This window comes from Varroa jacobsoni, unplaced genomic scaffold (genome assembly GCF_002532875.2).
Source record: "Varroa jacobsoni isolate VJ856 unplaced genomic scaffold, vjacob_1.0 scaffold_1408, whole genome shotgun sequence".
NCBI classification, from domain to species: Eukaryota; Metazoa; Arthropoda; class Arachnida; order Mesostigmata; family Varroidae; genus Varroa; species Varroa jacobsoni.
Genome location: NW_019214310.1, coordinates 56,673 through 79,475, shown reverse-complemented (window position 1 = coordinate 79,475; position 22,803 = coordinate 56,673). Strand labels below are relative to the sequence as shown.

Here is a 22,803-nt window from a genome sequence, read left to right as displayed (position 1 = left end):
TTAATATCGTACGCATTTATCAGTAGCTGTTTAAACAAGTACCACACATCATTAAAAATTATATTTTTTGCTTGAAAAGGTAGTCTTCAAGCATGTTCATATTTTTTTTAATTGTGAAACAAATTAAATTTTTTATTGTTCTCATATTAAATAGTTCTTTTGAGACAAAATAATTAGCTACAAGCAGACGACACTGCTATGCAAATAGTCCGTTTGTTTATACGATAACGTCTCGTTTTTTCAACTATTTTCCATTGACAGCGGATGAGTGAAATCAGTTGCATGTTCCTTTACAGTAAAAAGAGGTGGATCAATCCAGTCGCCTAAGAAAGGCGTTTTAAATAGACTTGAACTTAAGTATATCTGGTGACTTGCATATGTCGGAATTTATTCGATGTTCCTTTTGTACAGTTGTCCTTGTCAGTGCTATTAACTTACCTTAAACAAACCTTAAAAATAATATTTGTTAGGTCACTTGAACGGCTCTGCGTGCTATTGATTATCACACATGGGTGATTTGTATGGTCGCGACCTTTCGGTTGTTTTATCATAAGTCTTTTCTGTCTGATATAATTAATATGCTGTGGATAGCACCTTGCATTCAGTGGAACCAGTAAATTTTGAAAGAAATAAACATGATTTTGTGACGAATTTCATCATTAATCAAAAATGAAAATCGAAGGGGGTCCTGAACGTAAAGCTTGAGCGTGCTAAATGTAGCATTTCAAGATATACAACACAACTGCTTATTAAATAGTTTGCTGGACTCTGAAGCCTCAGTTCACCCTTGAAGCCAGTTTTCCATGACTGTAGCGTGAAGCTGTTTCAAAGAAATTCGAGGATTTGGTGTGCAGCCTCTAGGTACTGGGTCAAAACTTAAGCTCAAAAGACAAATTTATAAAAAACCTATGATAACCTATAAAAGAAAAATGTTTCATTTAAAACTTTTTTAAAATAGCAGATTAGATTGTGGCCTCGGGAGACATCAGCGATTCTGCTTTTCATTAGAATACCTTCTTAACTATTGATTTTGTACATACAGACATGCTGTTTGTTGTTTGTAATTAGTGATGAGCACATTCGCGTTGTGTTATTCAAATCAGACTGACAAGCGGTGAAAACTAAAAGTTGTCTCTGGTATCCGATATGAGCTCGCAAAAGAGTAAACGAGCTGTCGTAGAAGCGGGGGAGGCTTCAGAAAGCGACGAAGGAGAAAGTGAGCTATGTCGGGCCAAATTTCAAGCATCTGTTGTTACATTCGCAGCACCTGGGAGTATTGCTATCTCTGGACTTAATAGACAAGGTGAGCGATCATTAACATTAGATTAGTAGAAACAGAAAATTATGTTACCATTAGTATAGCTATGATCCAAAGAAGAAAATCGTACTGTCAGACCGCTTTCGCTCATGAATGCATAAACGAAAATTTGCATTCTGGTCCGTGTTACACATACAGGTTTTCTATTTGCTCATCTTCAGTCTATTGTCGCGTATCGCACCGATGCAACTCTGTTACATCGTCTTATTATGAATTGATATCTCTATTTCCAGGAACATCAATTGAGACGTGCTCCGTTTCATCCCTTACGCAAGCCTCAGGCTCTATAACTGCTATTTCACAGGTTGGAAGCTTTAAGAACTACATTTAAGGTGTAGCGCAATACAAATATAATTATTATCGCCCCGTAAGCAATATTAGGAAGGAATTAAAAAATGGTTGCTGCAAGTAAACGCACTGTTCCTCAAATCTTTGTTCAAGAAAATAGCATTCACATAAAATGTTTGAAAATTTGTTGCTGTAGGGTGAACCAAGTTTTTACCAGAAGCAGCTTTCGTATAAGTAATGTGTCAAGGTTAGCTATTGGTCGTTTTATATGCCCCCTGTAAATTTTTTTTCAAGCCATTTTAATGAAAATAGAGCTGCATTGGTTATGGCGATTGGCGAACGCGATAACAAAACTAATAACTGGACTTGGTTGTCCTTAAAGCGCTTGTAATCGAATGGTGTTCCTTCCAGTAACGTTTTTATTAGTTTGATACACGCAATAAAGATGGGCTCCATTCCATGTTATACTACTGGTTTCTTATATTTATATTTCTACACCTCTGTGTAATAATGATTGTTACTTTCTCAGCAAGAATGGCCGACCCGTCCGGTACCATGCCGCGCTTTGGTAGAGGCCAACAGCTCCTTGGCCAAGGGTATTCAAGAGGCTGCGGCTCTTCCATACACAGTGGCCATCAAAGAAATCGATGATATTGCGCTTGACCTCGTCAGAGGACAACAATTGGTAAGACAGTTGTCTATTTATTAGATATATTTATAATCAATTACATACTGGGTAAGGTAAACGTCTCAAAACGTTGAAGAGTCTTCATTTTTCATTTGATTAAGTAGCAGTAGATACGCGAAATATTTCAATTAAAAGCAACATATAACTAGACATACACTAACACCATGGTGTTATACCATTTGAAATATTAATTATAACACTATATCATGATATATAATGTTAGTATATGTTTGAAATGTAATAATATTTGCGACAATGACTATTGTGGTCAGAACGTTTTATTGACTCACATCAGACTACCCTATAATATTATGAAATTATAGAATGGTATTAAGGTTACATATATGTTGCACAGTTAAGTATGCTCTTTATTGCAGTAATTTGCATACCTCTTGCTACTTAAGCAAAAAAAAATGATATAAAGGTCCTTTATTGCTAAAAGACTCAACAGTTCTCAACCTTTAATATGTCATCCTGGTCTCCAATGAATCTGCTTCACAACTATGCAAGATTTATTGCAATAATCTCAAATCAGGATACACGTAAATTGTTTTCTTGTACACTGTTTCATATCTCTGATTATTCTCACAAGGATCGCTGTCTTGAATGGAACTTGCTATCCGTTTTCTAGTGCGACACCCAAGTAAAGCTCTGTGTTGGTATATATTTTGTCTAAAATGGCAAAAGCAAGTTCTGTAATAATTTCTGGATTCCAGAAATTATTGCGGAAAAGGAGGTGGAGCAAATAACGTTAACGCCTATTAAGGTGCGAATAACGTAACTGAGCTTCTTCGAACTTTAGAACTAATTGGAGGCCAGTGGAACTTTTACTGGTTTTTAAGCATGTACGAGAACCTTACACAATTGGATGCGACATTGATTTCAGGAGCTCATTTGCTTTTATCTCTATAAAAAATAGAAAACTTTTGTCGCTAACGGTGCCGAAAGTAAATTGAAATAAAAATTTTGCTATAAACAATTAACACTAGTATTTTCTCGAAAAGTCAATTACATTATGTCGAAACTAGGACGAACGTAGCCTGAGCTGGTTCTTAAAGATAGTAGAAATTTCAATCATCTGTTTTCTCTTTTGCTTTCTTATTTTCCTAAATCAGGTGGATGATGTTTACCGAGTTTTGGAATCGGTAAGCGAATCATTGCAGTATATTGAATGGGAAGCAGATGAACTTCGAGCTCAAGGCACGGTAGCACTACCGGTTCCGCCGCCTCGTCATGGATACGGTGGCTGCCACGCGCCGAAGCCGCCTACGTGTCCTGAACAGAAGTAAAAAATCATTATAATAACACCCTGTGTCGATACAAATTGTCGTTTACTTGTATATCTATAATTATTGCGAATGATTCCATAATCAAGTATTATATATTAATGCATAATTAGGAAGTGAACATGGAAACTCAATACGAAGAGTGCGTTGTGAATAGATAGTAATGTTTCCTAAGATTCAAAAAGAAACTCAAAGGAAAGCACAATCAATCTATCACACATATGATAATAACCTGAATAATTAGTATAGTATTGTTGTTTCAATAATGTGTTTCGTCACTTATATAAAAGTGATATATCGTTATGTTAGCTATTAAGTATGTATAATTCGAAAGAAAACTAACACAGTAAACTAGCAATGGTCGTATAACCTAGTTCATATATTAATTCTTAATTCTATCTATTTAATGTCGACGTATGTGCATATACAATTCTTAAACGATACGAAAAAAGCTAGCAGGACAAAATAGGTCGGCTCAATCGATTCACCACGTTAACTGCCTTGTTTACTTATTATATTTCTGAACTTTGGTCTAACCGATACAAGACATTGTTTGTGTTGGACTTTTTCACCGATATTCTGTTTAATGGGTCGGAAAAACAAAGGTTTCTTTATGTTCTAAATACTGCGAGTACGATATTTAGAGCCTCAATTAAGAAATTGTTTTATTACTGTAAACGCCTAAAATACAAGTTTGCGCGTTCAAAATGTAAACAGGCCAAGCATATTATTTCATGAAATTGGTGAAAAACCATTTTCGTTAGTACATCATATCGTTGCGTTTTTTCGTACTGTGCATCGAGAAATTTCTGTTGACGGAGGTTCCTGAGTGAAGTAACATATGGCTGTCTTTGGCACAAGGCTCAAATATACACAGACAAACGCACCGAAGCTGCGACAATGACACTGACATTAAGTGCCAAAGTCATGTGAATAAAGTAAATGCGAGCACAGGTAATAATTCGTCAGTAAGAGTGTATTTTATTGATGTAACTAATTAGCGAAATAAGCAGACTGTGAGCAAAATTAAGTGGCCGTCGACCTATCTTCGCTGGACTGTGATTTATCGGTCAGAAGAATTTTCATTATGATTTGGTTCAATGGAAGTCTGTACTTTTCCGGAGAGGGCAAAAAATCTCATTTCAATTAGAAGTTTGTTTCTGATTACAATCGAAATATAGACATCTAAGCGATATCTCGATGGAATTAATAATGCACTTTGATACCCGTATCCGCGCTAAAGTGCTTACTCATGTTTTTGGTCACTTTAAAATTGCAGCACGTACCTTACAATAAGGTACAAGTACTTATTTTTAATTTTTTAAAGCGTATACGAAATGGTGTTTATATATATAACATTTTAACGTCTATGACTGTAAAGATCACTTCTTTGCGTTAAGAATAAATTTGCAGAACTAGAGTGGAGTCACACAAGGCCCCTGTAGTCTTTAAGCCGGCATCTCTTCTGGGAACTATTAAGCTGTTAGAAGTGAATATAGCAAACTTTGAAATTGAGTCACGTCCCAATTAAGCGTCGCTCAGTGATAAATTTGACTGAAAGATGCTTAGTTTTCTAGAAACGTGTGAATGAAACCAGTTAGGTTTATTCCAGGAAAAAATATATTCAAAAGGAAAACATCTTTCAGACTCAAAAATGAATACTAAATGGTCAAGTTTACGTGCGAAACTTTGTCAAAAGAACCTGTATGAAACATACGGCCGCTATACGCGAAGCAAGATTTAACCTACACCGCCAGTTGGAGAGGGATTAGACAAGCTATGGTGTTGCTCTAGAGAGAAATCGAGTTTAATGGCAATGTCGAGTGAACTTGGACGTAAGCTGGTAATAATACTTGCAATGAATATCAGGGGTATTTGATGCTACGAAATACTTGCCGAAAACGAAACAATGAATTCAGTTTATTACTTCAAGTTCATTGGCACAGTGATTGAAAGCACGCAGTATGGTTATCAGACAACGCTAGACCTCATCGTCATGCTTCAGTTACTTCCTGGATTGAGCAACGAAGTATTCCACGTTGGCTTTTACCCACTCCGTGTGATCACAGGGCTTTCCATATCCTAATGAAAATAACTAGTGGACAAACATGATTTCATATTGATTTATTTAGATAAATCATAGACAAAGAGGTTACTTACGGGAATGCAAATGGTAAACATTTGGTTATCCAAAAGCTGTCAGAGCGCTGAGGCGAATGTGTAAAAGTTATTCGATTTCAAGCTTCGCCGTATTCGCTTGTAACAACCTAACAGATGCATTTTTTTTCGCTTAAACTTTGGCTCCTAAAGTAATTATTTTTAAACTGGACAAGAGTAGGGAACTGTTATATACTTAAAAAAAAATTGAAATATGTGTAATTAAGGCTTTGTTTTCTGTTTAGGTAAAGTGTCTGTTCACCGTCGTATGTATTGGCCGTGTAAACAAGGCCGTAAAAACACTAAAATACAGTTTCCTCCTTCCAAATAGCTGCCACGTTCGGTGGCGCACCGCCAAGAATAGGGCAACATTTAAGCTTTTATTCTGATTTTAATAAGTCATAATGTAAATCGGAAACAGTCAGGTTTAGTGTCAGTCACCTGTTAGTCTCACTTCGGGTTAGCAGAGATAAAGACACCCGCAAAAAAACCTTAAAAATGTAAAATAAGACTAGTGAATCATTGAAACAAGGTTTAACAGTGAAGTATCATGGCGTACTTTTTCTCCATAAAATCGTATCTGACTCACTCTGTTCCGCAACATGTTAAGTCTTTGTTGCGTCTTCCCTTTTTGCCGCGTTCACTGATTTATTTGTCGTTTCTTTGTGACTTTTAAATGTCCCCTTTCCATGCCTTCATTTTTCAGCAAGGAGCAATATTTAATAGAGAAGGAAAAATCGAGGAATTAATCGATAATAGAAACACACATAAAGCCAATACTGCCGGAAAAACAAAAAATAAAGTCGCAAATAGTACTCCTGCTATATCATTTGCTTTTTTAGTTGACCATCAAGAGAGTGGCCCTGGGCAGAACTCCAAAACTGGAGTGGAACTGTTTGATATGTTCACTATATACACAGTATCTTTTTGCAACCATTTATTTTTATTGAATCCTCAAAACAACTTCAACGGGCAAAATTTTACTTGCGAGACCTAAAAAAAATGCCTTATGTGAACGTCGACATGCAACGTTCTACAAGATTAAAATCTGTTCCTTGTTTGGCCCGACATAGAATAAGTGCATATCTGCCAAGTGATGTTGGTTGAATACAAGTCTTTATATTCAACTTATTAGGCTGCATGTCGTTGTTAGAAATCGAAGACGCTCATAGTTTTTTTAGTGTACGAACCTCGTGCACAGGTAGGAGTTATGTTTGCTTTGCCTGAGAGGTGCGTGACGAAACACGCACTATCTACGCAATTTTTACAAATTACCAGTTTAATAAGTTCTAATAAATATATTCATAATGTTTAGAATCAGAGGGATACTGGTAAAACCGATAAATAACAAAAGGTACTTTAGAAGTCCAGTATAGGCACACATGAACGTACTGCCTTTCTGACTTTAATTGGAATAGTGGAAACTAGACACAATAGAAGCTACCAAATAGCCCGGTACACAGCGAACCGTAAGGTCAGGCATAAGTTAGAGAGAAAATTAGGTTTAGAGTTTGACATCATATGAAGACTCCATTTATTGCACGATTTGTTATAGCTGTTGAACAGAATTTTCTTACTGTAACTTTGTATCAGCATAAGTAGATTATTTTTTAACGGCCGCATTCTAGGGTTAACTGCTTCGTGCTGTTGGATCAATCGGCTCACCCCAAAATGCAAGATTATGATTTACCTGACTGTCTCGGGCTTGTTTCCAACCCTATTTATCAACTAATTAAACATGTTTGACTTCAGTTGCACTCTAAGACGCACCCAATTAAAGTGATTTTAGCCCATTTCTCCCAATGTGTCGCCCTATGGACGAGAAAATAAATAACATTATAGCAATTTGCAGTTACAGAATGTCCAGTTACACAATCCGAGCCAGCACCCATGAGTTAACAATGGATCGGAGCGTGAAAATGACTCTGAGGGAGATGCAAAAAAGCTTCGCTAAACTGGTTTTAGACGTGACATATCTAAAGTAGCCGCATTGGCACAGCCAGCAGCAGCATTGCTGATACTCGGTTTATAGTTTGTATAAAACAGTAGCTTGTAGTTTTCACACAACGAGCGATATTGTCAAAGAACTCATTGGTGCAACATGGCAAGCTCTGAATATATGAATAAATAAATCTGCTATTTTTAGTAGAGCCCCATTTATTGCAGCAGTTGGGTTGCTGTAATATTACATGAATACTTTCAATGCTATTTTATTTTGTCTACGATAAATGTCTTATTTTTCCTCGCCGTGCCATATTTTTCCTATATTCATGCTATCAACACGATAAATTAGTTCGTGTCGCTATTTTTATTTTTGATCAGCACTGTTGTTCGTTTCGAAGGCGTTAACTGTAGTGCGTCAATGAAAAACCTGTTTACTATACATCTTCCGTGATCCTACGTACTAGGGTATTTGTTTGCACGGGGATAAAACCATTCAGTATCTATACTTCTGCTTGAGGCCTGTTGCATGTGGCAGTAGATCCCATTATCCATAATGTTACGGATACGGGGTGTAGTAGTGATATTTACTATGAGTGGATATTAATTCACTCACCGAGTTTCAGTTTAGGCTCAAATACGGGACCACAAAACTGTAAGCTTAGAATCTTAAACATCCCGCCACGGTGGCGGTCATTATATTAATTATGTAGCTCTTTATTCTTTTGTTACACCAATAACCAAGATAGTCTGTACTAGCAACACGCTTAATGAAGTATCACGCAGTTTTTCAAAGACGTAAAGCTCGAGCATCGTGCCATGGAATAGCCTTATGTCATTATCGATTTTTTCTATAATTCGGCCTTCATGTCTGGTTGTGAGGTTCTACAGTTAAATAAAGTTTATGAAGACGTTCAAAGCGTCAAAACCATATCCGCATTGCTCTCTACTATTCTACTGTTAGTAATCTTGATAGCATTCTCGAGGAAGACTTTCGGAGCAGATGCCTAAAGGCAACACACGCTAAAAAACGTTCTCACAGTAAATGGCTTAGATAGGTAGATACAAGTTACTGATGTTAGATGATGGCTAATCATTACTGACTGATACCACGCTTCTGCTCCTGAATGGACGACCGTAATATTCTTCATTTTAGCATTTGTCTTTCTACTGGTCATTTCAGTCATTTTTAAGGAGTGGCTAACAATAAACAAAAAAATCTACAGAACACAAATATGAGTTTTAAAGAATGTACTACTCGTGATTTTTTTATTTTAAGACACGTTTCAAGGGTGTTTAAGGCCCTAGGCCGTATTTCGATATTATATCATTGATCGCAAGTGGAAACTTTCATATTGACACTGTGGTTGCACACGCATTTGTTTCTCTGGAAAGCCTTTACAATTTTAGTTCATGATTCCAACAACTTGAAATCGCAAAATACCGATCTTAGCACATAATTGATTAAAATATTGGCACATTTATCTTAGTAGATAAATGGCCAATATTTCAAGGCGTAAGGCTTTATATAACATACATGCTTAATATTACTGTCTTGTGTTTATATACATTTTAAGTGTCAGACAGAATTCGTGTAAAAGTAAATTGATTGGTTCAAGTATACCATCAAATATTTAAAGAGTCGATTCCCAGTCACTACATGGGGAGCGTTAGGCTATCTTACTCATAGATACACTGTAAAGCTATTGACTAGAAGTAGATTTTTACAACACTAAAAATACAATCCCATTAATCTCACGATTACGGTTGCGGAAAAGCCATCCTTCAAATCTTATTTTCTGATATCACCTATGATTCTAACGGATTCAAAATTGAGCTTCTTCCTATATTCACCCAGTTTCAGGTTTTATCTGACACCCCGATATGGAAACGTACATACATAAATCTACATATCTGCCTACTTACTCGCTTCAGATTGAATTGCTGACAGCTCGAATTTAAACGAAAATGTACTAATTGTAAGTACCCGTTGTCCTTACCCGACATAACTGCTTAGACGAAATCTAGGACAGTCATTTATGCTTTAGTTCTATTAACTTCATTAACTGGCGAACTGCTAGACATTTACATGCTGTAACAGAGCTGATACGAGAGTCATCATACAAAGATCGGTAAAATATTATTATTATCAGAAACGATTACGTTCTTTTAATATTAACATTGTTATTATGATTACAACTGTTGTTGTTACTACGACGACCACAGTGTGATAAAGAAGTAGTGATGGTCGCTATTATTAACGGTGAATAAACGGAATTGTGTCATCGTCTGATAGAAGAGAGAAGATTTGATTCTCCTGCACGTCGAAGTGTCAGCGAAGCTCCAAATGGAGCGGTCGATATTTGCGAAGCGTGTCGGTGTGTTAGTACCCCTGTAGAGGGCGATTGTTGTGTCGTGAAATGACATCCAACAACGACCACATTGAAATGAAATACGAAGCCGAAATGGAGAACGAGCAGAAGCTGAAAAGAAGGCTAAACTGGGGGCTGGCAAAGAGGCAGCTGATGGCGAACTTAATGGGTTCAGGTGGGAAGGTGCTTTATTGTGTTATTATCATCATAATGCTGTAGGAGCTCTTATGCCTTTTGCCAAAGCACACGTTATCGCCGACAACTGCTGGTTCGTTTCATTCACTCAGTGACAGAGAGCCTTGGACGCTGGCTTGTTCGTCGTTCGCTCTGTCGGGCGCGTTTTCAGAGCGTGCAGTGTGCTCACGCCTGTGTGGGCACATGTTTGTGGCTGTCTACAGCCAATGTGCTGGATAATGCTTGATGCGCGAACCGAAAACAGGGAGCCCCGCCCGCGATCGTCATCCACCCAACTCTATTGACTACCATTGACAAAGAAATTACCAATAACGTCTTCTCCTGACATCACGACAACAACAGTCCTTAGTGGCGCCTTTGTCGCCGTAACTGCGGACAGTAAGAGAAATCCGCTTGGGTAGTGGAAAGCAATGATGCCACAAGCATGCGCCCCGTCTTCCAGCAGTACAACAACCGCTCGTGGTGATCCTACTTCTGCTCTGAAGATACTCGCCTTTCATCACCACGAGCAAAAAGAAGACGAAGAAGGAGACCTGTACGGTGCACAAATGTTCGAAGGTAGTTCGCAGGTCGGTGGAAACCTACAACTGTTGGGCACAGCCGTTGCCTTCCTATAGACTACGTTTCAAAGCCGGGAACAGGTCGTTCGGCGTCAAGAACGTTTAAGAAATTGTAAGTCAATGAATGCCTATAATTCGTAAGTGGTCTTGTAAATTTAAAACGCCGCTAGGTCAGACCAAAGGAGCATAGACCTAATTAAGGCGGCTGGCCTAAAGCCTGCAAAGCCGCCGTCCAACGATGCTGCCCAACGATCAAACGACAACGATGGTACGTCTCGAAACCTTTTTAGTGGTTTTGACAATGGTCTGTGTTATCGCCGCGAACGACAGTGCAATTAAGAACTTATATGACCCCGCTACGACGATAACACAAGTTGGAGCAACTGAAACCGATAACACTGGACCGGCCAAAGTTTTTGACGAAGAGCTGGATAGGAAGTTTCACGCTGAATATCGGAGTTTACAGTCAAGCGAACGTCTACAGCACCAACATGACGATGACAGGGGATTTTTAAAGGGGTACGTAAAATGTCGAAACGATAGCGTCAGTATAACCAGACATGCAGCAGATAGTATTAGAAGCCGTTCATTGGAAAATGAAAGTCCAAAAGAAACCTTTGATGCGTTTGTTATGGATGAAACAAATGAAAAAGGTGATCACCACATGCCTAATGTGAGTTTTACTAAGAGGATGGGTGGTGTTGACAACGTGATGCCTCCTGCAAAACAAATAAAATCTAAACCATTGCATTTCAGCCAACAAGATCAAGATATTGGGGATGTGGTTCTTTACCGACCTAAGAATCGTTCCCATGACGGGTATCAGAGAAGTAGGATCTTGGTTCAGAAGAATCTCGAAGAGGATCGGCATAGTGGAACGAAGCTGAATAGTGACGTACCCGGTTCCGCAGGTATTTCAGGACGTCTGCGAGACGTGCATCAAGGTCAGTCGCTGTTCTACGACAGCTCCGCCGAACTCGTCGGTGTCGCAAGTGAAGATATTCCAGTGAAAATTGTGCCTATTGAAACTAAAGTCCTACCTGATGATTGTGAAGGACAAAATGATAATAAGTGCAGTACCTTAGCTCCACCCGAAAAACGGAACGCTACGAGAACTTTACTTAATAGCACGATGTTACCCTTTGAGACACGTGTAACGGGAGAGCATCCCGAGTGGAGTACCGTTCTATCAGCTCTAAATGCAACCGAATCCGGGATTCGATTGGCTAAGACAGTGTTACACTACGATTCTGAAGAGCATCCTGAACACAAAAACGGCCCAAAACAGAACAGCAGGGAGGTCATCGAATCAAGATCATCCAATAGTAAACCAGCGCGTGGGCGTAACCGTGCAAGCAGTGGGCGATCCCTGTTTAAATTGTTAGCAGGCCAGCAGTATAGCGATATTTTTAATGGAAGCAATAATAAGAATACAACAACGGATGCAACAATTGACAAAGAAAACAAAATGAATCCGTTCCGGTTCGGTTTACAACAACTGTTTACTCCACGATTACCCATGGCTAGATTACCTGGTTATCCCCAGATGATTACATATGCTCCACAGTACCGCCCAGTCGGAAGTCTGCTGTATCCCACACGAACTCCAATGCTACCCTTATATACGACAACAGCACTTCTTCCGATAACCGCCCACATGGCTTCATCTACGACTGCAATTTCGACCGCCCGAACGCCACTGCAAGATCCGGTCACACTCAATGCTGCAAGCAACAACAACAACAAACCGATCACTACAGACCCAGCGAAGTGCTCAGGAGAATGTGTCGATGTGTTTGCTGCACTTATGTGCAAACGAGTGGATGAGGAGGCAAAGTGTGCTCTCTCGAATCAACGATGCTGCGTGGGTGGAGCTGAACAGGTAAGGAGCTCATTTGATAGTCACACTTGCTTTTGTATTACACGCTCACATAATTCGAGCTCGTATGTCTTTGTGCGGCTTTCAGTTTTGAAATAGGAGTGAGTTATTGGCTACTTATCTGCTAATGCTAATACAAATAGGTTAATTGTAGCAAACCTACTTCATTTTTAAATACGCGGTATGCAACCTGTAAATGAATATGCGCTCTCTATTGGCTTCATTAGTGGATGGATAAACAATGTGCTCAACTGTAACAACTGCAACAAGATAAAAAGCGAATGTTGAATCAGCATGTGAACAGAAAACAAATATCTATAAAAGTTAGGACGGTGTCTGCGGTTGTCCTATTTCAGCAAACAGAAGGTATAAAGGCATCCTGCTAGTCGGCCTGGTTTTTAGAGCGCTATTGTATAGTTTGTGCTGTACTTTGTAGGATATGCCGACATGTAGTGACATTTTCGGTTTACAATTTACAAAGTTCATATCAAGAGATAAAAGGTCCTTATCTCCGGGTTTCTTCTAAATTGGTATGGATATCTAGGATTCCATAACGCAATTTATACGATGGTATTTCTATTTGCAGAACTTCACGGAAACACAACGAAATCAAACCATTGCTAAAGCCGTTGATTATCAGTGATTACCTGCCACACAAATGTACCATGAAAAAAATGTCCTCCATATTCTGCAGCCCGGACCCACGCCAAAGAAAATGATACTCACTCTATTTGGTGCAGCTAGAAAGGAACAAACAAAAGATGCCCCCAATAATAAAATTTATACGGATCGTTACTACTAACAACTAACAAGATTACGATAAGCTGTTAGCAAATCGAGCGGAACCAATGAATAGACGGGGCGTACTTTTACATCGTCACGATGCCAGATTATATACATATTTAGCTCTTCGGCCAAAATTGAAAGAATTTGGATGGGTATTATTAATGCATCCGCGATGTAGCCCAGATTTTGCACCATTCGCATCAAGCACGCTATCACAGCAGCATCATCGAAACAATTTTAAAAAAAATACTAAGTTTGTTTAATGTGCAGACTTTGTTTTACGGATTCCTGGCCTCACATTTAGATGTGGAACATTAGACAATATTAACTGCTGCAGTACCCACTGAAGGCACATTTTCTTTTGTCCTGATCTTGTGTAGGTACTTGCCTTTATATTGTACTTCAACGAATTTATTACCTGAATATGGACGAATTGTTTTCTTCTTTTTCTTCATTTTCGACAAGACTCTAGCCAGACTAGTGTGCGGTCATGCTTCTCCCAGGACTTTTTCTACACATATTACATGGTACTATAAAGGTGGCGTTAAAAATGTCGACGGCTTCAAATGCAACTAGTTTTAGTTGGATGGCCGCAGCTGCTCTCGATAACACCCAACAATTATTAAATTCTTAGTCTTTATCAGCTTACGATCACATTATTGGCATAGAAGACCACTCACACAGCTGGTCTCATATATGGCCTATTTACTTCAACTAAGCGTCTTAGCCACCGTTGGAGACTGAAAGTAATTTTTGCGCTTTCATTAACTCAAAACCGATGAAAACATCTGTCGGGGGTACGAGCCCCAGCTACACTTCTATTTAAAGCCGTGCGAATTCACGCATCAGGGATTTTTATTATTTATTTACTAATGTTTCATTCACCAGCCTTATAAGGGACATGCATATGCTATACATGGGCCGAATTGTACCTGCTGAATAACTTTTAACGGAAAACGCTTGAATCTCAAAATTTACAAAGGAATCATTCTACACTAATTTGTACGATATGCAAACGAAGGCCTTCATTTGAGATCCGCTAATGGAAGGAGGATATGTTACCGCGCTAGCATTTATCAGGAATTGATATAAGTGATTGGAAATTACATTGGACAACTAAGGAAAAGTTCAACCACGATGTTATTATAACGATAAGTAAATATATGCTTCAAATGAGTTTGTAGAAAAACATGTTTCCTATATAGCGTGCATGTATATTAGATAATATGAACCAATATATAATACTGAGTTTTGATGGAAGGCACGAATGTGTGAGCACTGTAATCTTTATTCATTCGATAAATTTCGACCTTATCAATTGCCAGCAAATTCTGGGCCGTACGTCTTCATATGGAGCAATGTAAACTCTAAAGCAACTAGCAATCAGTTCAAACTAGACCGTCGCTGTCGTAAATTTAAACACAAGACGACCTCTAAAAATAGAACAACAACCACTCGGAACGTCATCACCCAGCCAGAGCCATGCCCCAGCTAACATTGAAATTCACCTCTATTGTTGCGAAATCATCCTTTATGGACTGTACTAGTTTGATATTATACACGATGTATTATTTCAGATGAGCAAATTTCGGAAACGGCACGGTTCCCTAGCTAAGAAGAAAAAGATACCCTTCAAAAAGTACCAGAAGAAATATCATCGCGCTAAGGTACCGACATTCATATTAGATCTAAAGTATTGTTGTTCAAATCGTTTGTTGTTAATCAGTTCGGTGCAACTGCCCAAATCGGCATGACTTTGAAGCTTATTTTTGGATAATTACGCCGAAAAAATGATTTCAATTTTTTTTCTGAATCTTCTGCCCATACGGTCTCCTATGTTTTTTACGATACTAGTTAGATAATTCCAAGAACTTTTCAACGTTAGAACCGCAGTTGACGTCTGCAACGAATCAATTGATGGTTGACGATAGTTCTAAATGGAGTAGCGGCGAACTTCTACAAGTTGGTTTATACCAACTTTAAGATAATAGAGCATATGTTCAGATCATAAATACATTAGATTCGCCTGGTCAGAAGCGTTACCTTAGACAAAATAGAAAGCACCTAAGGGTTAGATGCATCGTATACTTGGATTAACCGAAAACATTCTGCTCTGGAAACCGACCGCCTATTTTATCGTGGTGCAAGGAGTCAGCCTCATCATCGCTAAATATTGGCGCTGGGCACACGGGCTCTGTCGAGATCGCAATCGAGGAAGATGGTCATGAGCAAGATTATGCAGATGTGCAGAAGTTTTTTCTTCATTCGACGAGCCCAGCAAGTTTGACCTTTTCAAAGGAAAGCACCACTAAGAGGCCCGCAATAATTCAACTCTCATCAGACAACAGACTAGTCCAGGTCATCGGTCCGAAAGACCAGTTGTGGACAACCAGGTGATGTGTGCCGCAACAGAGTACAGTTGGTATCCACTGGGTCCATTCTACGGCAACATCCATTATAAAAGACACAAAATTGAACTACGTGTTATACAATCCGCTGTATTACTGTTTATTAGTTCGCATCCAGTTGCGTTATAATCATACTGAACACTAATTTAGCTTATTATCGAAAATCACGATATGTTCGGATGAATACCTTCAGATAATTAGGAAGCAATAGTAACAATATTTCACACTTCACGTACAATATTATAACTGATACCACCTGCATCATTTCGAGAATAATATAGTTTCGTGTGCTCGCATTACTCCAATTGCATATTTTACAGTATCAACAACATGAGTCTGCTGGCAATTGTCGGTAATATTTCACGCAGGTACCCAGAGATTCCTAAATATGTGACCATTGTCACAACAACCAGCCGACCGTTCAAACCGCTGCGACAACACGCGACTCGACGAATGGACTCGTACTCTGATGGACAGTCAATGGAATCTACACTGGTTTATGAGTCGGAACATAGTGCAGTTAACGAGAGTACTCATTCAACACAAGAGGTACCTTGAATGCCCCCTAATTTCATGCTAAAGATTATATTGTCTATTAGCTCTGGCCACCAGCCTATATGGGTCCGTATTTTCTATGCCAATTTTGTTCAAACAAACCTGTCAAATACACAAAATGGACTTTGCCATATTTAGCCCACATCTCAGCCTAGAAATGGTCGAAATTCTGGTTATTATGGTTCTGTCAGATCTTCCAATGCCGATTGTTAATTATTAATAAATAACTTATCTTCTGTATACATATAGATATATATATATATATATATATATATATATATATATATATGCAACAGGGACAACTTAAATATCCTACATCCGGACAGTTGTCAGCATCAAATATGATAGCCTGCATGTTTCGATTCTTGCCGTACGATCGCTTATATCAAGCAACCGAAATAGTGTTGCAAAAACCCTGGCTTTTCTCTTTCAAATAATATCAACGCTTGGATCTGAAGGAGCCTAGGAGCTTCACCCGAAAACCAAAGAACCAACAACAGAACAACAGCCATGATGGCGATGACCGACAACATGCGGGGACCGCGTCAGTAAGCGAGCATGAACTTGAAATGATTGAGAGCGGCGTACATCAAATAAAGGCCCTACCACCGTCCAAAAGAAAGAGCCAGCAAGAGAGCGATCATAAAAAAAGTCAAAAGCGTCCTTTTGCTTCGGGCGTTTCACAAGATAATAACATTGATGACGAGCGAAAGTATCACGATCTTCCTGAACAAGAAGTAGCAGAAGAGGAAGCGGTGAGTACATAGATGCATCAACAGTATTCTAACCGCTTAGCATACGCTAAATTTCAAATAACCAGGGAAATTAGATTATTTTAGAATTAGGGTTAGTTCTGCAATTTAATGAATAATAAATGTAGCGGGACAACTGCGTTGAAATAAAGTATAACCCTGACGAGACAATTTAACCGTAAAGACAGCCTCTTTACCGATAGATAAGGATAAAGGAACAGGAAACTTTCCGAAAGATAAAATGACAGAGACAAGGTAGCATAATTTCGAGCCCGCTGCAATGGTATCGGTACCTGTGGCGGAGTATGCCACTTATGCTCAATTTGGATTGAGTTGAGTTTCCAAATTATCGGTAAGAGACTATAAAGATACAGTATTCGTGCACTATATATGCACTATTACTGGTTACCGCGAATTATTTCCGAGTATTACGTACCGATGCGGTAGTGTGATCTTCTTGCTCTAGCAAAGTCATTTAATACAGGACATTCTAAATTGATTCGAATATCTATCGAGTAATAACCGATAAGTACTACTTAGCTATCTGAATTATATTCATATGACTAACTATAATTACAGATGCATTTATTTCATTTATTTTGCAAGAAGGATACCAGTACTGATGATACCCCCAGCACAACTAAGCCGCTCGATAAAGAATTTCCGCTATGTCCTGGAAACTGCGTCATGCCGTTATTTAGTCTGTTCTGTGATCCTGAATTCAAATCCCATGCATGCGATGTTCCCGGCAGGGTATGTTGCGTAGGAGCATCTATGAAACCCAATGGTGCAAAGCAAAACGGACCAGCGAGTGAGACGACGTCTAATTCAGCGCAGACAGTAGCCGAAGAAACTCCGGATACTAACGACGGTCATGACAGGGAATGCCCCGGAAGGTACTGGCACTTGTAGATTTTATGCGTTTGTTTGATTCGTAAAGTGTAACAAAATAAGTGTATGAGGAAAGTTTTGTGGATAAAAGAAGAAATCCGTAAGCCCGTATACAGATAAAGTCGTGAGCACATATTGTTCATTTTACTCAAATGTTAAAATCTTTTTCTTATGTAAAATAAAAACTGTCAGTTCCTTGAATAGATTTGTTTGCTCTGACACCTCAGTGACTCTAATAAACTATGGTAGAGTTTCGCAAAACGTGGCATGGTTTGGACCAATGCAAATACGTTTTTCGGGCAGTGTCTAACAATGCATGTATAATACATGCGTTTTTAACAGCGCTTCAAGGTCAATTCACATTACAACAAAAAATCCGATTCATTTTTAAGCGAACAGTGACTGAGTAATGACTGAGGTAGGGCTTCACCTATTTTGCTATCAAGGTAGTAAAAGCCTATAAAGATGATGATCATGGCAGAGACCGATTTCCGATTGACTTTTGTCTGATGGTGCTAGTAGAAAAGCCTTTAATGACATTAAGATTATGAAGCCGATTTATACAGAAAAAAATCACTGAGCTTCAAACCGAAGATTTAATTGCTTTTTTCTTTTGAGAGCAACTTACTGTGTAGCCATTGCGCGGTCAAAGGCTCTGTACTTGAGGTTTTGAGGAAAATGTTTGTGACTTATAACCATGGGGCAAACTAAACGTTACAAACGTTATTTCTTCTCACTTCCTATAAATTGACTTATACGCTTGATATTGATCAGTTGCAGCTAGTTATTTATATACCCAATGATGAAGCTTTTCGTGGCGATGTAAATTCAGTTACGTAGATAATTTTGAAACGAGTAAATATTATATCTACTTGAAGTAAAGTCTAACACTTGCTCTTTTGTTCACAGATGTGTCACTGCTTTCTTCCAGTACACGTGCCGCCATCCGTTTAAAATTACTGACGACATTTGCCCTATTGGCAGTCTCTGTTGTTCTGAAAAATCTCCACCGTCTCAGGCCAACACGGAAGATAATCACCAAGACGGTAGTGCCAACGAAGCCTCAAAAAAATCAGGTGAACAACATGGGGTACAAAACGACATGCAAGAGTACCAACACGATGCTGCTGAGTCCACAAAAAATAAGCTAAATCTCATTCATAGCTTTTTGACAACTGTTTTGAGCACGAAGCGGCCAAAGAGAAGACCCTCAGGCATTGAAAATGTTTCCGCTGACACTTTTCATTCCAGCAGTAGACCACTAAATAATTTTATCGATGAGGTTTTGCAGGCGGATGAAACCCGAATGCGACCCAACTATGCAGTTCCCTACGAACCAAAATTCTTTCCGATGAATGATGTACAAACAGAGGGCAGCAGCACGTCTGAAGATGGTTCTGACCCACCAGAAGTAGTTATAGAGCCTGCTATACCGACCCGACCTACTTTGGACACCAGCTTTTCACAACTCGATAGGCCCCCATCTAAGTTGGTACTCTCAGAGTTCACTCCATTAAAAAATGCTCCTTTTCATGAACATCATAGAGCGCCTCATATAAAGGAGGACACTTCCAAGCGCAAGGAAACAGACTCGCCGCCCTTACGTTATCGAGGTTACCCTAAAGGACCTGAGTCAGCTCATCCAAGACCGCCATCTGTAAGACAAGATCATAGTCACCATCGTGGAATTGTATCAACAGTAGCACGACCAGATGATGGCAGTCAAGAAAACGCTCGAATACGACCGCCTCATATGGATTTAAGGAGATATCAACCAGGACTTCCTCCCTATCGCAGATTCCGACCGCTACCGCCACCATCGCCGCTCCCATCCCCCTTTCTAAGTCTAAACAGCAGCTCTACGAGCAATAGTCATCTTTTTGAGGATGATCTACTTTCTTCGAGCCACGAAGAGAATAACCATGTCCACGAAGCTGAGCTATCGTTAGAAGAAACTGAGCACAAGGAATTGCCTCAGCTGACAGCGTCCACTACGGCAGAGGTAACGGCCGAAGGGAATTTAACTAATCCCTTTGTCAGTGTATGGACACCGACAAATATAAACTCCGCTCGCGTTAAAGAGGTAAATGCCATGTCGTCTACTCTACCTGAAGAACAAACTATAAAGGTTATTGGAAATGGTGTTCATCCCAGCTCATGTGGCCTTAACGGTTTCCATATCAAACGAGGATCAGATCGGCATAGTTTCCGCACTGCAAAACTGGGAGAATGGTGCTGGCAGGCTGCTATTGTGGATTCTGAAGATCGGCTACTGTGTAGCGGTGCAGTAATTGGCGCTCAGTGGATTCTGACATCGGCTTCTTGTTTGGTTCGAGCTAATTTCACGACGCCCGTTTCACCTCAGACCAGTGGTTTACGAGCCAAAATTGGCTATGTAGACCTGAAGGGTTCAGCGGGCGGCTTTACCCATGGCCCCATAGGGTCACAGACCAAGACAGTCTCAATGGTATATAGTCACCACAATTTCAATGCCGAAAGGAGGGATAATGACGTCGCATTGCTTAAGTTGCACGATTTCATTGATCTGAATGGCGTCGTATGCATCATATGCCTTCCATCAACCATCCGTCCTGAGCGAGCTGTCGAAAACTGTACTGTTACAGCCTACCGTTATGAGTCGCGCAGACAATCATCTAATGGTGTTGCTTTTGAGAACAGTAGCAACGTGTCTGCCGACAAAGTGAGACTAACATACGAACGTGTGAGCAAGTTGGATCCGCAAGTGTGTACGGATTTAGCTGCTTTGAGAAATCACAGCCAACTCTTTACTTTTGCCCTTAACGGTAGCTCTGTGAGTTCGGTTTCAAGAAGCAAATTTTGCGCAGGCGATGTTGATAAGGGTGAACGAATTGCTACCTGCAAACCGAAACCCAACTTAGATTCGGAGACGGTAGATGTCCATATTTACCAGACAGAGCAGACTGAACAGGGCATTGATGTAGTGGGTCTGGGAAATCCATTAGTCTGTCGAATTGACGACGAATTCTACCAATTAAGCGGACTGTCGTCGATGTTCCTTGGCTGTTCCAGTCCAGCATCACCTACAGTGTTCACCAATCTTGCATATTTCACCGGCTGGATAAACCAAATTACTAACGTTAATCGTTATTCATAAGGGTTGCCTTCGAGCTTAACTATCACAAATTCCTATAAACCCTTATTTATAAGAATTTCATTCAGTTCTCAGATTAACATTGAATACGTATTGCGTAGTCACATTCATGTATGGTTACGAATGACCGAGTGCACCGCCTTAACGCAGTACCATGCCAGTTTTATTATCTGGGATGTAACTGAGAGTTGCTTACTTTGGTTACTTATATATGCTTAGTTGAATCTTACCGTAATAATTCTGGATAACCCTATGTACTAATTCAAGCTCCTTTTCCGGTTTTAAATAGAAAGCAATGCGGAGTAGTAGCAGATAGTATTAATACAAGGATACAGAGCAGTCAAAGTTTTGGGTCTGCCGCATTTGTAACCCAAGTAAAGAAAATACAGGTCCAACCAAAATGTCTATCTAATAATAAAAATAAATTTAAATTAAAAAATCCTTGATTTATATACACGAGTTGGATAAAAGCTAATGTCGACATAGAATAGTACTTTTAGGCCGGAGGCGTTCTACCACCGGTATTAAGATAGCACAGTGGGTAGTAATGAACCAACATTAGTAATTTCCAAAGCATTAACGGTTCAAATAATTTTCAACAGAGTAATCAAACACAAGCGACATTTATCAAATGTGCTGGCCGCATCATCGATTCTCATAAATTCATCATCAGTGGCTTGAAGCAGGACTTTTACATGTCAAGTAACATATTTAATATAGATATACATATTATAATCGCCCTCAACAAGTGATTACCTGTTTGTAGATTATCAATACCATTACATTCCATTTATAATCCGATAACTGTGTATATAGATGTTATAGGGTTGACATCATCGAATCGTTAAAATATATTCTACTCCCAGATTGAATTTTGTTTTCATTGGATGCATTTGTTATCGTTATTTTCGGACTATTATTAAGTATTTTTTTATACGGTGTTTGTTATATTTTTGTGTCAAATGCGATTGCAAAACACACTAACATAGCCTATTACAATTGTTATGGCACTCAGCTTGAAATTTTTGGTATAAACCATTCAACAGTATTGTACTATACTTCAGTTTCAATACGATGTGCTCCTGAACTGAGTCGGTTACGCATGCGCGTCCAGATGAAAAGCTGTTAATTAGTCTGGCAAAAAAATGATGTTCGACATTTTGAAATACTTCCTTTCCGCTATTTACTTCAAAAAGACATCGAAAATCCTCCCTCTTAGGGGGTAAACTCATTGAAATTTCTTCTGATCTAATTTTCGTGCATTAATAGGAGTTCTATAATAATTGTTTCTGCTCAAAAAATCCTGCATTTCCGGCAACAAGTTTATCTGATCATTTCTGTCTTCAGATTTTCAAATTTCTGAGTCTGTTCTTAAGCAATGCAAAAACGCCTCGCCTTACCTGTAGGTCGCCTCTGTGCATTTAACTTTTCAGTACCTTTCCACTATTGTTTCAGCCCCTTTTAGACTTGGACAGACCGGCAGAGGTTGCAGTGAGCGCATATGCTGCCCTAACCTTTATTCTCTTTTTCAAGTATACTTTAGCATTTTCATGGTCTATCATCATTTATGCTAGAACATAGATAATTGTGTTTT

The 22,803-nt window shown here is 39.1% G+C and overlaps 2 protein-coding genes across 8 annotated transcripts; both read left to right on the top strand.

The window, feature by feature from the left end:
- The first annotated feature begins 201 nt into the window (after positions 1 to 201).
- Positions 202 to 4,548, top strand: LOC111269722 (uncharacterized). Of its 7 annotated transcripts, none has more exons than XM_022849531.2 (5): positions 202 to 305; positions 1,104 to 1,303; positions 1,552 to 1,622; positions 2,136 to 2,291; positions 3,410 to 4,548. In XM_022849531.2, the coding sequence occupies exons 2-5, from the start codon at positions 1,147 to 1,149 to the stop codon at positions 3,581 to 3,583; spliced, it is 558 nt and encodes a 185-aa protein (XP_022705266.1). In that variant the 5' UTR covers positions 202 to 305; positions 1,104 to 1,146; the 3' UTR covers positions 3,584 to 4,548. The 7 variants fall into 7 exon arrangements, with proteins under 7 accessions (XP_022705266.1, XP_022705267.1, XP_022705265.1 ...); XM_022849532.2 differs by having other exon boundaries at positions 202 to 419; positions 1,265 to 1,303; XM_022849530.2 differs by having other exon boundaries at positions 202 to 419.
- Positions 4,549 to 10,658: 6,110 nt separating this feature from the next.
- On the top strand, positions 10,659 to 22,077 carry LOC111269720 (uncharacterized). Its single transcript, XM_086972212.1, has 8 exons — positions 10,659 to 10,803; positions 11,096 to 11,324; positions 11,562 to 12,687; positions 15,048 to 15,137; positions 15,619 to 15,863; positions 16,199 to 16,427; positions 17,963 to 18,081; positions 18,986 to 22,077. The coding sequence occupies exons 1-8, from the start codon at positions 10,659 to 10,661 to the stop codon at positions 21,210 to 21,212; spliced, it is 4,410 nt and encodes a 1,469-aa protein (XP_086828338.1). The 3' UTR covers positions 21,213 to 22,077.
- Positions 22,078 to 22,803: the final 726 nt, after the last annotated feature.

Excerpts from the sequence above, each read along its gene's own strand:
- LOC111269722 (XM_022849531.2), top strand. The coding sequence starts at position 1,147 with ATGAGCTCGCAAAAGAGTAAACGAGCTGTCGTAGAAGCGGGGGAGGCT. Across the intron at positions 1,304-1,551 it reads CTCTGGACTTAATAGACAAG|GAACATCAATTGAGACGTGC; the intron begins GTGAGCGATCAT and ends CTCTATTTCCAG. Across the intron at positions 2,292-3,409 it reads TCGTCAGAGGACAACAATTG|GTGGATGATGTTTACCGAGT; the intron begins GTAAGACAGTTG and ends TTCCTAAATCAG.
- LOC111269720 (XM_086972212.1), top strand. The coding sequence starts at position 10,659 with ATGCCACAAGCATGCGCCCCGTCTTCCAGCAGTACAACAACCGCTCGT. Across the intron at positions 12,688-15,047 it reads GCGTGGGTGGAGCTGAACAG|ATGAGCAAATTTCGGAAACG; the intron begins GTAAGGAGCTCA and ends GTATTATTTCAG. Across the intron at positions 15,864-16,198 it reads GACCAGTTGTGGACAACCAG|TATCAACAACATGAGTCTGC; the intron begins GTGATGTGTGCC and ends CATATTTTACAG.